The 18,479-nt window shown below is 35.5% G+C and overlaps 1 protein-coding gene across 1 annotated transcript; it reads right to left on the reverse strand.

Moving 5' to 3' along the window:
• Positions 1–4,625: 4,625 nt before the first annotated feature.
• On the reverse strand, positions 4,626–9,702 carry LOC139847057 (uncharacterized). Its single transcript, XM_071836653.1, has 4 exons — positions 9,612–9,702; positions 8,575–8,862; positions 6,161–8,469; positions 4,626–5,791 (listed from the first exon to the last, which is right to left on the reverse strand). The coding sequence occupies exons 2-4, from the start codon at positions 8,593–8,595 to the stop codon at positions 4,864–4,866; spliced, it is 3,258 nt and encodes a 1,085-aa protein (XP_071692754.1). The 5' UTR covers positions 8,596–8,862; positions 9,612–9,702; the 3' UTR covers positions 4,626–4,863.
• Between the last annotated feature and the right edge of the window lie 8,777 nt (positions 9,703–18,479).

The following is an 18,479-nucleotide window of genomic DNA, read 5'->3' on the forward strand; positions in this document are numbered from 1 at the left end:
TGTAAACCCAGAGATTTTCTATTATTAATTTTGTGCACACAATTTCAATGAGGCTATGAGTCTATTTATAGTGAAACATTAAAGATATCTACTTGTTGCACAAGCTAACTTGTCCTTCAAGCCAAAGGCATTCCAAAAAATAAATTACTTGAACCTTAAGTAAAATTTGACTTCCAAACTAACTTAATCTCCAAGCTAGTTTGATTTCTTTCATTTTGTTTAAAGTTTTCATATCTCAACATATAACTTATGGTCAACACCAAACTACCGTTAGTATTTTTTTATTTTATTATTTTTTTTTTTTACCATTTTACACTTTCTAAATGTATTTTATTTTACTTAATGTAAATATAATTCAGATTAAAATTACGTGATTGGTCTCTAATATTTGATGCATACTACACGGATGGGTATTAGGGTTTTTTTTTTTAATCTATTTTAGTCTCTAAAACTAATAGATGGGCTTTATGTTTGATGCATATTATATGCATATTGCACAGATGAGTCTTACGTGTTTTTTGTCTTTAACACTAATAAACTAAAATAGATCAATGTCCTTAATATTTGGTGCATATTGCACAATTTATTTTTTATTAGTGTTACAAACTAAAAACACGTAAATTTATTGTTGTTCTCATTACAACATGAATACATCAACTAAAAAAAGAGTTCGTTAAATTTATTTTTTATGAACAGCAAATACATACACGAAATTTTTTGAACGGCGATTTTTTGGCATCAGTAGATCATTTCTTTCAACGACCCTCATTATTTGCACGTAACACACACGTTCGGGCGGAAACACGATCGACGGTACCCGGGAACACATCCATTCGGGCAGTGTTCCAGAGTAGAGGTCCGTGAACGAATCCGGTAAAACCTCCCTATAGGGTCAATATATACCACCATTATTGGTGTTCAATTGTTTTAAAGAAAATCATGTCATCCCTAAGGATCGAACCCATAACCTCTCCCTATCCTATGACACAAAGAACATGGGGAGAACCGTTGAGCTATGCCCGCAAGTTCGTATTCTTTGCAATTATATTAAATCATATCAAACACCTGTATGTCTTGAGTCTTGACAATGACAATTATTTTATGTTATTTAAAAGTAATTGGATATGAATTAATTATAAGAAGACGATAATGGAGCTTTCGTCAATTATTTAGGTATTTTGTAGTTAAGTTGCTTAACTTATGTTCTTGGTTTTCTTCATAAAAAAGGTTAAAATAAAAGTAAGCTAATTAAATTTATAATACCCGGATAAACACGACAATTAATAGATATAATTATTTTTCTGTATTATTATATTACTAGTGAAATGACCCGTGGAACCACGGGTTTATTTAAACGAAACAGTTTATTAATATGTTTTAGGTATTAAGTGAACTCGTGGAACCACAGAGTCCGACTACGAAAAACTCGTCAGCTAAACATTTCATCAAATACCTAAAATGCATATTTAACAATTCACATCCAATCATAAGAGCTAATATTGGTTGTAATTTTATTTTAAAGGTGTAAATTAAAATATAAATTTAGAATTAGTTTCCTTCCGCCTAGCTTTTATACCTTCTCATTCAAAATAATTAATTAAAATAATTCAAAATTATTTAATTTTAGTAATTAAAATAATTATTAATAAGATTTAATAATGATAATTAATTAATAAGATTTAATTTTAATTCAAAATTATTTAGATTAATGACATCACCCACTATGTTTAGATTCTTTTCTTTTGTTTTTTAGTTTTTTTTTTGTAAAAAAAAATAGCTTAATAATGACATTATCATTATAGGATTTTAATAGAAACTATAGATTTATATATGTTAATTAATTAAAGGTAGGTGATGGTAAACGAACAAATTTTGCGAATTATTGGTCAAGTTATGATTTTTGTAAAAAAAAAAAAAAAAAATTGTAGGAAGCCACTATTATACTCTATTTATTGTCTGTTATTTTTCTTTTATCATCATATATAAAGAATAACACGATTGATCATGTTAATTGAGAGAATCACAACTCAAATTTTCTGCCAAATTGGATACAAAACTCAAAATTAGATGTCAATTCAAATTTATTAAATAATTAACTTACATAATTACCTAATTTTATAATTAACTTACTTAATTACCTAGTTTTATAGTTAATTACTTGCACTTAATCACCCAGTTTTATAAAATAGTTTACTTAATTACTTAATTGCTAATAAATTAACTTACTTAATTACCTAGTTTTATGAATACATATATGTTATTGGATGACTAGAAAAATAACAATAATATAATATATAGTTACATTCAAATAGAGTTATGGAATATATGTAGATGCTAGTCCAATAAATTACGCACTAATATGTTTTTTTCTTCATTTATAGTAGAAAAAAAGATATATATTTTTATGAAGTTTGTTTTAAAAAATAAAAATAATAATCTATAGGATAAATATGAAAAGAAACGACATTCACTACGGTTGGATTATCCTAGCGATGGTACACTTCCAATTGTTAAGAGGAACCATCACGTATAGCACATTCAATTTTATTAATTATTCTATTTTATTTTAGTTTAGTTTTTTTTGGCTTCCTTAATTATGGGTGGTATCTTGTTTGAAATAGCAACATCATTTGCATCTAGGGATGGCAATAGATGTTCCATCCATGGACATCTACCCGATCGGATCCATTTATAATGGATATAGATGATGTAAATGGACGATTAACGGATATGGATATGGATATGGATGATCTAAATATTTCGTGGATCAAATATGGATGACAATTTTCCATCCACGGATATATCCATTACCACCCGAAATACATCTATATATACATATATACGTACTAAAATATATGAATATACATCTACATATCGATATACATATACATATAACCTACAAATTCTTAAATTATTAACGAAAATAAGAGTTGTGATAGTCATAATTATTAAATCTTCACTAACAATATTCAAAGTTACATATTTAGATTAGTTTAAACGTATATTTACTTATATTATAACGTATTTTGCTCAATTAAATTTACAATCGGCGACAAATTACAATCAAAACATGTGTAACATATCAAAAATATAAAGATTAAATATTTACATTTGTTATAATCTATATTAAGTAGGTAAAATCGCCGTTAGATTAACATTTCATTTGATATCAAACGGATATCCATTAACCCGCTTAATCCATTGGATATGGATGTGGATGGATGAACAGAAATTAAATAGATATGAATATGGATGAGGAAAAATTAAATGGATGTGGATATGACATCATCCGATACATATCCGATCTATTGTCATCCCTATTTGCATCGCACCATCCATCCACAAATATTAAATAAGGGAAGTGATACTCACACACTAGTTTTTGATCCATACACACTTTTTATCATAAAATTTACAATTATATCCTTAAATTTATCTAGGGAGTTGAACCACTATAATTGTAAGTAAGGACATATTAGTCAATTAAATGTGTATGGATCAAAAACTGGTGTGTAAGTATCACCTCCCATTAAATAATCTCTCTATAACTTGACTAAATTAATACGGAGTACTCCGCAATAAAATGGATGTACAAGTATGTAAGCGTAGAGAACATATGTAAATTTAATGATAGATTTAATTGTCAAGTAGGGTCTCTTGTCGCCCATTTTGACACCTTTATTTAAATGACATTATTTAATTAAAGTGATGATAAGTAAAACATGGAGAAAAGTGTGCATCGTACGTATCAAGGGTTTTCCAATCATTAAAGTTTAATTAATCAAAATTATATAGAAATGCTAGGCTTATCCTTGCATTATACTACAAAGATACAAAGAAGTTTTGCTTTTAGAAGAAAAAAAAATTGTTGTTTTTGATAATAAATAATAGTAGTAGTAGTAGATTTATAAATATGGGGTAATATAAAATGTGATACAAATGAAATAGGAAATCAAGAATTTCATCTTTAGTCCATCACAATATAAAATTAGAGAAACCAACCCCTTTAAAATTTTGGGCCACATTGTGCCCCAACTCCAAGTTACTTCCTTTTCAAGGACCATCTGATTAATTTCCAAAAAAACTCTCTTTTCATTTCGAAAAATGATTACCACATGAAAATGTCGGTTTTTTGTTCGTTTTTCCTGGTCCTCATAACCTGCAAAGAGAAAACGCGAAAAAAGTGTACTCAATGATTTGTACTTTGATCGCGTTCGAAATTAAACAGCCTTCTTAAAGTCTTCTCAAAAGATGCATATTTCCATATGGCAAAAAAGTAGATCATAAACCAAAAGTAACAAGGATTTAACGAAAATTAACCAGCACCAAATAACCCGAAAACTACAAGCAGAGATTAATTTCAGCCGACAACTAAACATACTTAACCAGTTCCGGATCAAACTAACAGCATTTCGGAAGTCATGAGTCCACTTTGTTACTATTTTCCTCACTATACTGTGTACTGTTATATGTTTAGCCGAAGCCTAAAAACCTGACCTCGCATATACCCGGTATCTGGTAAATCATCATTGTTCTCATACAAGTGGGTCGCCCTGTTCGGTCTATTATTGTGTTGCTCTTTGGGTTAAAGACTACCACAAGATTAAGCAAGAACCCAAAGTAAATAAACAGTTCGAAAGAAGCAAATATATTCCCTGCACTTTATAAGTTGCTGCTCCTATTTTAATACACTCTAACCATGACCTGGAGCACAACAGCTGCTGGCTTGATCGAACCCTAGACATAAATCTAAGCTAAAAAAAAAAGAGAAAAAAAAGAAAGTAATCAAACAGGATCTTTAACCCGATTTGGAGATGAAGTAACGTTCTCTTGGGCTACAATCCATTACGGGTATTTTGGCCATTAATGTCTGGGCTCGTAACCATGTTTAACAGATCGACCCATTTCATATCGAGGCCTAACAAACCCACCACGCCTATACCCATTATCTGGTGATTCATCATCGTTTTCCAAGTACCTGAGCCCACCTCTTCCCGTTCCATGAAGCACAGAAACCCTTCCAGTGGGCCCCGATCTATAATTCTCATTCTGTGTTGATTTTCTTGACGAATCATAGAAACTAAGTCTCTCATTAATCGGTGGTGGTGGTGTTCTCCTGTCGAACATTGTAGTTCGCCCCTTATAATTTACCCATCTTGAAGTAGGAGGCGAATTATCGTTTCTTGCTTCCATATTTGGTTCAAAACCGGGTCGATAATCAGGAGATCTGGGCCTTCGGATTCTAGTATCGGGCCGGAAATTAGGAGATCTACTTCGACGTCTAAACCCATCATTAATTGGGGACCGAGTTCGGGATACTGGAGATGTTGATCCAGAAATACACCTACGTCTCACATCAAAAGAGCGTGAATATCTCATTGAAGGTTCATCGTTTGCGGGTCCATTGTATCGTCCTCTGGGCCCACCATCATTATTTCGTGAAGCATATCTTAATGATCTTCCTCGATCCAAATTCAAAGTCCGATTTCGAGACGTGTCCCCGGTTGGTCTCAAACCTAAACGTGCACGGAATTCATCTTCTTCTCGATTTGCAAGTAATCTGCTTCTGAAAGATTGACGGGCGACATTTTGATCGATACCAACTTCATTTGTCATATTATCAACAGATGCACCATCTTCATTTATTGGACGGCGGAAAGATGGACGAAAAGGAGGGGACCGGTTCCACGTACCACCTCCACGACTACTAGGAGGGCCCCGTCTAATGGATGATCTTAGTGCACCCAAGTCTCTAACCGATCTGGAAGGCGAGTCATCAACATTGCTGGAGCTGCACAAAGAACAACCATTACTTCATTAAGATGAATAGAGATGGCAAGATGGGCGGGTTAAAACGGGTCATCTCACAAACACATTGTTGTCCATTTTTCATATTAAGAATCAATACTTTGATTATAAATTAAAATGCAAATAAGGTATAATATTACATATTGAATCTTTTGAGATTTCAATATTGTTATTAGCTAAATTTAATTGACATTTTGAGATAAATCACCAGCCCAATTAAGAGAAAAGGAAGATTTTTACACATTATAAGGGCGTTTATTAAACCCTAAACTATCGTCTACTACTACTACTAATAGTACCATAAGCAGCACAACAAAAGACAGTTTTTTTTATTGAATGTAAGTTGCATTACCTGCACCCTTGCATATGAAATCTACTCCTTGTCAAAAACGCATCACGAGTTGAAGGTTCTCTCCTACAGAATCTTGAAGAATCTTCAGGCTTTGTATCATGATCTTCTGTTTGTGGGCCATACCTCCCGAACCTAGAGGAATATCTAATACTGCTCAAGTCTTTCATTCTACTTGAAGAAGCATGATTCTCAGGCAACAGATCAGATCCCCCCGATACGTTCATCTTCCATTGATCTGATTGGCTTGCATCTTTCATACTAACCTCTGTTGTTGTACCATTTCCTGTCTCGTTTGGTTCAGAACCCGATACTTGGTCACTGCCTTCAAGTTTTTCTGGTAATAGTACACTAGAAATTTCATCTGCTCCCTTTTGAGACCCGACCTCAGGGTATCGTATTCTTGATGAGCTTTCGGGTGCAGATGTTGACCCATTTCGACGGGCATCAAGACCACCTGTGTAACCCATACGATGTTCAATTTCTTTATCTTCCCCTTCATAACCTTCCCACGTTTGTATGCTTGTTTCCCTAAATTCTCCATCTTCAAATTGTGAATCATACCCACACGAACGCTCATCTATGTTATCAACTTCACTTCTTGCTTGAACGTCATTTGGAAAATTCTCATAATTGCAAACCACTTTGTTATAACGATCAAGATCAGTCGGGTATTGAGAAGGTGATTCATGTTTACCATCGTTCATTGACATATGGGCAACATTATACGCATCACATTTTGAAGAAACTGCAACAACAGGTTGTTTCTCACCTTCAGGTAATACAGAAGATTGTAAGACAGAAATTGCATTACCAGTAGTCTGAATTTCTTTTTTACAATCCCCATTGGTTGCAATTACTCTTTTGACCTTGGCTTTATCATCATCTTCAACAAAACTACTTCCAATCTGAAGGACTCCATTTTCTTGAGAGGGTGCAGTGACAAGTGATAGATTTATATTATTGTTCTCATTTGTACGTATGGTTTTTAAACTATGATCAACACTACTCTCAGAACTAACAAATTTAGGTAAAACAACATTCCCATTGCTAGTAATTACCCTTTTGACCTTACTTTTATCATCTTCATCAAAAGTAATTCCACTCTGATGAACACCATCTCCAAGAGCAGCCACAGTTACAAGAGATAACTTCAGTTTCTCGTTCTCAGTTGTGTTTGCAGTGTTAGTGATAGCATGATTAAAACTATTATTCCCAGAACTTTCAGTTTTAGATGAAACGGCATTTTCCTTTTCTTTCAAGTAAGAATCAAAACTAGGTATGATATTATAGTCCAACGAAAAACCTGTTCCAGTAATCTTTTCACGCTTTGCAGACACATCAAATGAGTGAGTACTACAAGGAACAGCAACGGGAATTGAATCGGTAGGACTAGGTAGATTGTGCAAAGACTGAATCTTATTGACTTCAACATGAGGAGCAATATAAGTAACAGGGCACAGCATTTTAACTGCTGGTTTAGATTCAACCAGCTCTGATTGTTCACATTTAGGAGTCAAACTTTTTATTTCAACAGGTAAATCTTGATTTTCTTGCTCGGTGTTGATGCTTATTCCCTCAGCAGTGTTTACATTATGATTACATTCTTCTACAGGTTCTTCCCATGCATCCATTACTGTATTCAAGTCCCAATTTAACCTGTCATCCAGGGCAGCAGAGTTTTGTGCCTGAACACTAATTTCTTGATTCATCTTGCTACATTCTGATTCTAAAGGAGCATGTGAACAGGAATCATTCACTATAGCCGTATCTATCTTAGATGAGTCAACGTCTTTCGGATGAGTTATTGGTATAGGGTAATCATTTCCTTTAGCACACAAATTTTCCAATTTCACACTGTTTGCTCTAAATTCTACAGCACCTATAGGTTCAGGTTCAAGACTCTTGATATCATGTAAAACTATTTCTGAGCTTTCATGAAGATCACTAACACCTCCCAAACTGTTACCGCAGGCAATTTTATCTACTAAAGACGTCTCGATAGTATCTTTAACCTCGCCAGCTTTGTTGCTAGCATTTACTAACTCTTCTCCATCCACTTTACTTTCTATATTACTAGTTTGACACAAATCGGGTGCTGCGAACGATGCATCAGGTGGGCAACTTTCATCCGGTTTTGGCAGAACCTCTTGACTGGAAGAGCATTGACCTGCAGCAACAGTTTCTGTCCCCTCAGAGGAAACAGTGTTAGTCGGTGGTGGCGCTGAATCCGTAAACAAAAATCTCCTTTTCTTGATTGGCAAATGTTCAGCTTTATCACTTAAGTGATGTCTAAGAGCAGACACTTCCATCTGCAATTCAATTAAACATATTAAATAAATGTGATGCTTGTATTTTCAGATGAATGCATTAATAAAATAAACAAGCTTTCATCTAAACTAGCAGGATCGAGTGACCTTCACATTTTCAGAATCCATGATGGATCGTTATCGGACAGCTAATTGTGTTAGATCTGACTTCCAAGTCCTCCTTTTTTGAAGTCTGATAAACGTCTAAAACTAGTGTGTTCCAGAGAACTGTTGATAAGACTAACGAAGAAACAATCTTTTCAATCAATAATATCGTGTTGTCTTGTTCCACACCAGAACTAAAGTCGGAAACTAATCAGCTTGAACGTCTGAAATCTAGAACACCAACATGAAATATTCGTTTTAATAACCCTTGGCACGATCAAATAAGCAAACCTGCAAGCCCAGAACAAAAAACATCCTTAGATTATCTGATCAACATAAATAAAAACACATAGCAGATCCTATTAGGTCATTCGAATTCCCATTATATTTTATATACGCCCTTGTTGAATACATACAACTCGCGTAGGCAATCAAAGAGCACATTTAATGAATACTTGCATAGAATACATGCTAAATCTTGCGAAGAATTACAAAACCCTAAAAAAAAACTCGTTCCGAGGACGAACACTGCAGCCGTTTTTTTCCCCAAACCTTTCAACAGATATACACCAAGACTACGGTCCACAAATACTGAACCTAGAACATTTTAAAGCATCAACACAAAATAACTTCAATCAACTACACATCATTTCACAGCTTGATTCCAGAAGAAACATAATTGCAAGATCCAAGCTACTGTTCACCTTCAACCAAAATAACTAACCAAATCCAGCAACATCCAGTTGTGAATCACAGTAACAGATATTTGAAGCATAAATAAAAAGAAATTAATTAATTAATTAATTTCAGCTCCTTCTTCAAAAAGTAACCGTTCAATCCAGCACGAAGCAAATTAACTTCAGTTTCAGATCTATTAATTGAACCAATTTAATTCCACAATCATTCAAATCTCAACCGAAACTAGTAAACAATCACATATACATATATACATATACACATATGTATCTATCTATGTGTATATGTGTGAACACAAAAAGGTAGGGTTTCAGATAACTGACGAAATATATAAATAAAATTACCGATTCAACAACGAGAGCTCTAAATCCAAACTTTGAAGATTTGACTGCAACTGAAAACACAAATTCGAATATCAATGGCGTATAATCAGAGTAAAGAATCGATTGGAGAAGAAACAATTGAGGCTTATCTCGCTGTATATATATAGAGAGAGAGATTCTGTATCTATAACCTGTAATCACCACGTCATATTTATATTGACGATTTTGCCCTTCAGTTTTAGGAAGTTACTGCCTAGCCAACGCAACCACCACTGCTTGGACTTTTTTGAGTATTAAAGTATTGGTCAAATGACATTTAATGATTATAATCTAATAAAGGTAGTGCATTTAATTGATTCATTTACTAAATATAAATAAAACTTAAAATAAATAAATATATTTTCAAAGGTTCTCTTCTAATCTTTTAAAATTAAAACTTAAACATCATCATTTATTTTTTATTTTCCTATTTGAAGCAACGATATCTTATTAATTTCGAGATTAGGAAAAATTTACAATTAACAATAATAATTAATACTGTAATAAATAACAAAAATAATAATATAATCAAGCACTTACTAGTGTGTAATGCTATTTCCTATTCACTACATTTAGTGAACTTTTATCTTTCACTTGAGCATCATCCACTTTAACTAATGTTACTTTTTCTTCACAAAATAATACCACATAATATAAAATGTACATATTACAAAACAAATTGTACAAGAAAAAAAATTAACGGCCCTAGAGTATCAACCACGTACACGTGACCAAAAGGGTGGTATTTTTACTTTAATTACCTTATGTTTTAATATGATTCACTTCACGAACAAGAATTGAGGGTTGTCACTGAGCCTCGTGTTATGGATATAAATGTAGGAGATAAGGTGATGTTGATTCATTCAAGTAATGGAGTTTACAGGGTGGAGGATGGTGCACGCTAATCACGACTCAAGTAAATGAGGGTCAGGAGAGAGAAAATGAGGAGAGACAGGGTAAGGAGAGAGAAAACCGAAGATCAAACTAGGTCGGGGGCGATTGACAAGGAAAGATACAACGCTGGTTATAGAGATCGAATTAGGAAAATGTTTGGAATCCAACTAACGTCGTACATGTTTTTCAACTTCCCGGATTCATGGAATGTTTCAGATTTATGGCGGATCTTCAAACCTTATGAAGAGCTTCTAGATGTGTACATGGCAGGGAAAAGACTACGTGACGGCCAAAGATTTGCGTTTGTGAGATTTGCTCATGTTCAAGATGCAGACATGATGCTTTCCACACTCAAGAACATTGTCTTCAATGGGAATCCTATTAGGGTTTTCAAAGCATTCGATCGGAAACCCCTCCAAGAAGATACTCATCAGAATAAGGAACATCATCCCAAAGACAATGTGAATGTGGCTGCTGGGAACGGTATTCGAGATCACAGAGGGTATAGTGAAGTTCTACATGGACAAAACTATGACCTAAGGCATAAACTCCAGAAGGTAGATCTAAGAGAGAAGCTAAATGATATGAGAAGAATTGAAGGCAAGAAACCCAGCAAAATTTTCATTAATCCATCTATGTGTCGCAATCACCTTACTAAGAGATCCATCATCGGAGTGGTGAAAGATTGGGAATTTCTGTCCCAAATCCATACCTTAAGCAAAGCAGAAGGATTGATAAATTGCGACATTAAATACCTAGAGGATTGGAAGTCCTGTAGGTTTTTTACTCATCACATGAAGCGGAAAAGGTGAAGAATGACTGAGACCATGCATTATACCGATGGTGCAACAGAGTGAATATGCTCGAGGATAATCATGTCAGTAAGCTAAGGCTGGTGTGGCTAAAGATAAGCAGGGTGCCACTAGGATGTTGGTAAAAGGCAAATTTCAGTAGGATAGCCAAAGATTGGGGACAGGTTCTTGAGATGCATAACTGCAATATCACCTGCGATAATCAAAACCTAAAGTTTGGGCAGGTCCTGATCCTTACTCACTTGATGAATCGTATTGATGATTGGACTACACTTTGCATAGGGAATGTGGATTTTAATGTCCACGTTAAAGAGGATGAACAAAATCTAATTATGTTCAACATCGGTGAAGAAGAAGAAAGCTTAGTAGGGAGAGATGAAGAGGATATCTACAATGTGGATCACAATAATTCAGTCATTGGGGATGATGAAGATGATTTTATCGATGATACACTTGATAATCTTGATGAGGGTGATGAAAGTTCTGATTATGATGAAGAAATAATTCTTGAAGATCTTATTTCTTCACAGTATCCATAAAAATTGTCACATATGCAGTCAAATGCCAGCTGTGTCCCAGAGAGTAGTTTCAATATCAAAGATGACCAGAAAATCCAATCGGAAAACACTGAAGACGAAGGGTCCAGTCATGTTGGGGTTCGAGATAGGAGTAATGATAACTCTATTGGAATATGTGAAGAGAAGCAGTACATGCACGAGGGGATCCAAGAGAATGATTGTTGTGGGTCTCAAAATATTGGGGAAACTAAAAGTCAGAACCCTAGGGTTATAACTAACTCAAACGACAGGCCAGAAGGTGATGATATAGGAACGAACGAGATGGCAGCATATATGATTAATCCAATTTCAGCCCATGGTGATGCAAATAAAGTGAATAATAATAGTGGGCTGGATAAGAGAGTGCTTAGCCCAATACGGGCCCAATCCACGAATGAGTCAACTGGAAATTTGTTTAGCAACAAATACATTCCTGATACTGGAGAAGATGACAATACTGGGTCCTTGGGCCTTGAAAAAGGCCCAACTTCATCTACAACTATCCCTGGGCCAAGTCGTTTAAAGGTAAATAAAAACATGTCGTCACAGGGAGGCATAAAGAGAAATTCTGGAATCTCAAATTCTAAAAAAGCATCGATGAGGTCAGACTCAAACCTACCAACTGGTACGATAGTGGATAAAAGGAGAAAGTGTTGCTGGTATAGTGTTCGGAAATGGAAGACGTCATCACGAATGCTAAACATCAAGAAAACCGCTCAAAATATGAATAACCAATCCTCTGCGTTCTGTCTGTTCTTCGTGTGCAAATTCTGTTAATGACAAAGCAACCTCAGAAGGTTCGCAAGAGGTTATGCAAGGCGCCAATCCAAGAATGCTTTCTAATTCTGCTGAGGTACGTGATTACGGAAGTAAATTGGGGCTCAAATGGAAAAGGAGAAATCCAATTCCACAATAAAAGCCCCAATTTGCCTTGTTCGAACTCTTTCTCTAAATGAAGATTATTTCTCTAAACATTAGGGGTTTTTGCATCGGGAACACAAATTATGTAGATAAAATTGGGTGGGTTCGTGGAATGATTGTGAAAGAAAAACCTTCCTTCCTGGTAATCCAAGAATCTAGACTTAAATCAATTGACCGCAAATGGATTATCGAACTGTGGGGGTCGGCTAATTGTGATTTCATTCAAAAAGAGAGGGTGGGACTTGCGGGAGGTCAATTGATTGTGTGGAATTCTGACTTGTTTGATGCCAATGACTCGTACTCTTGTGATGGTTTAATTGGGGTTAGGGGTATATGGCGTGATTCAAATTGTGTGGTAAACATTCTAAACATCCACGGGCTACACGACGATGCTGCTAAAGTTAGGTTATGGGCTACACTTACACATCTCATTGAAGGTAATCAGGAACCCTGGGCATTATGTGGTGATTTCAACGAAGTCCGAGAACCAGTGGATAAGTTGAATTGTGAGTTTATTGAGTACAGAGCACGTAGGTTCAATGATTTCATTTCAAACAACGGGTTACTGGAGGTTCCATTGGGGGGTAGAAATTTCACAAGAATAAGCGATGATGGATTAAAGTTTAGTAAAATTGATCGTTTCATTGTCACCGATAATTTCTTAAGCATGTGGAGTAATTTGTTTGCGAATGCACTAGACCGTAAGCACTCAGATCACTGCCCAATTATGTTAGTGGATGAAGAAAAGAACTTTGGCCCAAAACCGTTCGGGATTTTTGATGTTTGGCTAGAGGAAGATGGAGTGGATGACATTGTTGCCAACTCGTGGACCTTACCGGTACCTAGTATCAACAGGAAAGATTGCGAGTTCCGAAATCGTTTAAAAAATGTGAAGGGAGCATTAGAGGAATGGAGTAGAAATAAGTTCGGGGGGGGGATAGAGGTTAGATTGAAGCATTTAAAGTTATGGCCCTTGCATATGAAGAGAAGGCGGAAAACAATCTCCTTAATGACACCGAAAGGCAAGATTGGTTGGAATGTAGGAAAAAGTGGTTGGAAAAAGAAAAAGTGAAGACGTGTATGATGAAACAAAAGTCGCGAATCAAATGGATTTTGGAAGGGGATGAAAATACAAAGTTTTTTCACTCAATTATCAATAGGAATAATATTAAGAACAACTTGAGGGGATTGTACATAGATGGCATTTGGCAGGACTCTCCTGATGCCATTAAAACCGAAGCCTTCAATCACTTTTCCCGCATCTTCAAAGAGCTAGAGGTAGAAAGACCTTCCATGGAAGAGTTAATTTACCCATGTTTATCTTCAGAAGAGGCTTCGGTGCTGGAACTCCTATTTAGCGAAAGTGAGATCAAAGAGGCGATTTTTGGTTGCGGGAGCAACAAAGCTCCCTGTCCCGTCAGGTTTAACATGAAGTTTTATAAAAAATATTGGGAAAAAATTAAAGGTGAACTCATTGACGCGATCGGGTGGTTCTGGAATAAAGGTGAAATCTCCAAAGGGTGTAATGCCTCTTTTGTCACGTTATTCCCGAAAAAATCCGACCCGTCCGATTTCGATGACTTTCGGCCTATCAGTTTAATAGGGAGTTACTATAAAATTATTGTGAAGGTACTTTCAAATCGATTAAGAAAGGTCATTCCTCGACTTATTGGAATGGAGCAAAGTGCTTTCATCAAAGGGAGGTTTATTCTCGATGGTGCGTTAATTGTTAACGAAAGCATTGATTTTCTTAAAGGTGCGAAGGAAAAAGGCCTACTATTTAAAGTTGAATTTGAAAAAGCGTTTGATTGCCTTAATTGGGGTTTCTTGTTAGATGTGATGAATAGCATGGGATTCGGGTCAAAATGGAGAAAATGGATCTACTCATGTCTAAAATCCGCAACTATCTCTATCTTGGTGAACGGGTCACCTACGAATGAATTTTCATTGGAAAGGGGTATTCGACAAGGCGATCCCTTATTCCCCTTCCTCTTTATTCTAGCCGCGGAGGGTTTGAATATTTTAACTAAGGTCGCTACCGAAAATGACCTCTTTAAAGGTGTGGAAATAGGTAGAGATAAGGTAAGCATTTCTCATCTTTAATACACGGATGACATGACCTTTCTAAGAGAATGGAGTCGGGGAAACTTGCAGAATCTACAAAAGCTTCTTAGTTGTTTTGAGCTAGCCTCGGGATTGAAAATTAACTACAATAAAAGTTGCCTATTTGGCATTTGGGTGAATACATGTGAAGTTAGTCAATTTGCTAGTATATTGAGATGCCAAGTCGGTTCCCTACCGTTCTCATATCTCGGACTCCCCATTGGTGCGAAAATGTCCAAGTCAAGTAGTTGGAATCCGGTAATCGAGAAATTCAAATCTAGACTTTCAACTTGAAAAATGCGTACGATGTCATTTGGTGGAAGAATGGTTCTCCTAAAATCGGTCTTGAATAGCCTACCTTTGTATTACTTCTCGCTCTTTCGCGCCCCGACTAGTGTTTTAAAAATCCTTGAGTGTGTGAGAAGAGTGTTCTTTTGGGGCGGGTCGGGACAATCATCAAAATTATCTTGGGTTAAATGGGATAGGGTGATCTCTTCTTATGAAAATGGGGGGTTAAATTTTGGACATTTAAAAAGTAAAAACCTTGCTTTATTGGGGAAATGGTGGTGGAGGTTCAATACCGAAACCAACTCGCTTTGGACTAATGTTATTCGGAGTATATATGGGCCTTGTGGCGGTTTGGACTTGGGGTTAGAAGAAATTCGATCCCTAAAGCCAACCACCTGGAGGCATATTATTTTCGCAGGTACTGAAATTCAAGAGTGTGGCATCGACTTCAAAAATTCCTTCATCCAAACAGCGGACAGCAGCTCGGAACTACTATTTTGGGAGTCAAGGTGGCTAACAGGTACAAAGCTTAAAGATTTATGCCCGAGACTTTATCGACTTGAAACGGAACCGCAAGCGAGAATCTGTGATCGTGTTGTAACAGAGGGATCGAGTTATAAACTGCTCAGCAACTGGACAAGGCAACCTGGTGGCAGAACCGTCGACGAGCTCGAACAGCTTATCAGTCTTGTAGCGGAGTACAAATTCAACAACTCGGGATGCGACACGTGTTTCTGGAATATCTCACATAACGGCACCTTCACTGTACGAACCTTATCCCTTCTCATTGATAACCATTTAATTGAGGAAGATCCGAATATTGAAGAAACTTTGAGAAATAATCTAGTTCCTAAAAAACTAGAAGTTTTTGTTTGGCGGGCATGTAAAAAAAGATTGCCCGTTTTGCTCGAGTTGGACAAGCGGGGGATAGATTTGCATAGTGTAAGGTGTCCGATATGTGACGATGATCTTGAATCCGTGGAACATTCCTTGATTTTCTGTAAACTATCGATGGATATTTGGGACCGGGTATTCGCATGGTGGGGTTTTGGGAATATGACAAACCTTAGCCTTGGTGACATATTACGTGGTAAAAGCCCTTCACCTTCGTCCACAATTAGAACAAAAATTTGGCAGGCGGTAGAATGAGTTTGCTCCTGCTCAATTTGGAAAAACAGGAATGGTAAAGTTTTTCGAGGAAAATCGTGCAACGCTCCGGTCGCGCTACATGACATTCAACTCAAATCCTTCGATTGGATTTCTAAAAGATTGAAGAAGAAGAAGATCGATTGGTTAACTTGGCTACATAATCCTAGTGTGTATCTTTAATCCTTATGTTCATGTAGTTGTTCGTGTATTCTGTCATAGGTTAGTGTCGAGATTCTCTTGCCGGTTTGCTGCCTTTGCAAACCAACCATGTATATGTTTGTATCACTGTACCTTGAGCATTTGAGTAATATATCTTGCTTTTCAAAAAAAAAAAAAAATTGAGGGTCCAAATTAAAGCTAGAATACGGAACAAATTAAACCCTTCCAAATTTGTGATATTCTATTTACTCGCTATAGAAGGCATGTGTTTGGATGAAATTAGCTGAAAAGGTAGAGTTTGTAGTCGAAGCTTACAGGCTAGAGCGGGGGCATATTTTTTAAGCTGTTAGCTGGAGCTTATTATTTTATAAGTGTTTGGTAAACTAGCCAGAACTTATTTTTTCAAATTATAAACTCTACTTTTTCATAAGTTACTACGATGAGCTTATTTTTTAAGGGTGTTTTTGGCTGACTAGTTTATGATAGCTTATATAGTTTGGGTGTGTTTGGCGCGTAGCTTACTAGAGCTTATGGAAGCTTATGGGAGCTTAAGCTTATGATTTTAATAAGCTTCAAGTCATAAGCTTCGTTTGATAGACAAAAAAAGTAGAGCTTATGAAAATCATAAGCTCTGAAAAAATAAGCTACTTGTAGCTTATGAAAAAAAGTAGAGTTTATGAACTGAAAAATAAGCTCCAGCTAGTTTACCAAACATTTATAAAAAATAATAAGCTCCAGCTACCATCTTCAAAAATAAGCTCCTGCTCATAAGCTCCTGCTCTAGCTATAAGCTCTAGCTCCAGCTACTTTCGTCCAAACACACCCTTTATATGATCTTGAGCTTATGATTTTAATAAGTTAGAAGTCATAAGCTTTGTTTGACAAACAATCAAAAGTAGAACTTATGAAAAAATAAGCTCTTTGAAGTAGCTTTTTGATAAGAGAAGAGCTTATAATAGCAAATTTACTAATATACCCTTTATTAGTTAACATTTTATCACAAGTCCTATTGAGTCATTACACAACTATAAGCTCCAGCTCCGGAAACTTTACCAAACGCATATAAAAATCAATGAGTTCCAGCTTCCAAGTTCAAAATAAGCTCCAACTTCAGCCATAAGCTCCAGCTCCAACTAGTTTCGTCACACCCAAAGAACGTATGATTTTTTTATAAGCTCTACTTTTTATCTACCAAACGAAGATTATAACTTGGAATTTATTAAAAACATAAGTTCAAACTTCTATAAGCTTCTATAAGCTCCAATAAGCTGGCGCGCCAAACACACTCAATGTGAAATTCCCGTGAAACACGTATTATCTCAAAGGCATGGGCGAAAGTAGTTAAAGACCGGGAGTGCCACCCCCAATAGATTTGAAATTTTCAAGCTTAAAGTTTTGGATATTCATTATTTGCCCTCAAAGTTTTCATATTTTGAAGTACTGCGTTCTCAAATTGCTAGATCTCATAGTAGACTTAAAAAAATCTCATCTCCCTGTAATCTTATCGTTTAAATAATATGGAGTACTGCGTTCTAAAACTAAAAAGGAAGTTGTCCCGTGTACTACTATTTTTTACTATTATTACAAGTGCAATGTTATTGTCCTTTTGTTTTTATATAAGTTTAGTTGTAGTTATTTAGTTATAGTTGTTAGATATTTGGTTATTTCGTCCTTGAAAAAACAATTCAAAAATAAAAAACAGAACAAAAAAGATTTAGGCACATGTACTACTCTTACAAGTGGAATGAAAGAGACACGATGATATTTGACAAAGGAAGATTACTTGTAATTTACAGCTACTCATCAACAATTGACAACCGCATATTTGAAGTAGTTGATAAAGTGATGTGACACTTTAAAAGACTTGAATTTATAATTTATAATTTATAATTTATAATTTATAATTTATTTATTATACAATTAATAATACTCCGTAATTATTTTGAAACCGTATTCCTACAGACGTG

This window comes from Rutidosis leptorrhynchoides, chromosome 5 (assembly GCF_046630445.1).
Source record: "Rutidosis leptorrhynchoides isolate AG116_Rl617_1_P2 chromosome 5, CSIRO_AGI_Rlap_v1, whole genome shotgun sequence".
In the NCBI taxonomy this organism is placed as follows: domain Eukaryota; kingdom Viridiplantae; phylum Streptophyta; class Magnoliopsida; order Asterales; family Asteraceae; genus Rutidosis; species Rutidosis leptorrhynchoides.

Bases quoted from the DNA above. Each gene is read 5' to 3' on its own strand.
- LOC139847057 (XM_071836653.1), bottom strand. From the start codon at position 8,595: ATGGATTCTGAAAATGTGAAG. The intron at 8,470-8,574 runs GTCACTCGATCC...ATTGAATTGCAG, and splicing joins TGGATTCTGAAAATGTGAAG to ATGGAAGTGTCTGCTCTTAG. The intron at 5,792-6,160 runs GTAATGCAACTT...TTCTTTGTGCAG, and splicing joins TTTCATATGCAAGGGTGCAG to CTCCAGCAATGTTGATGACT.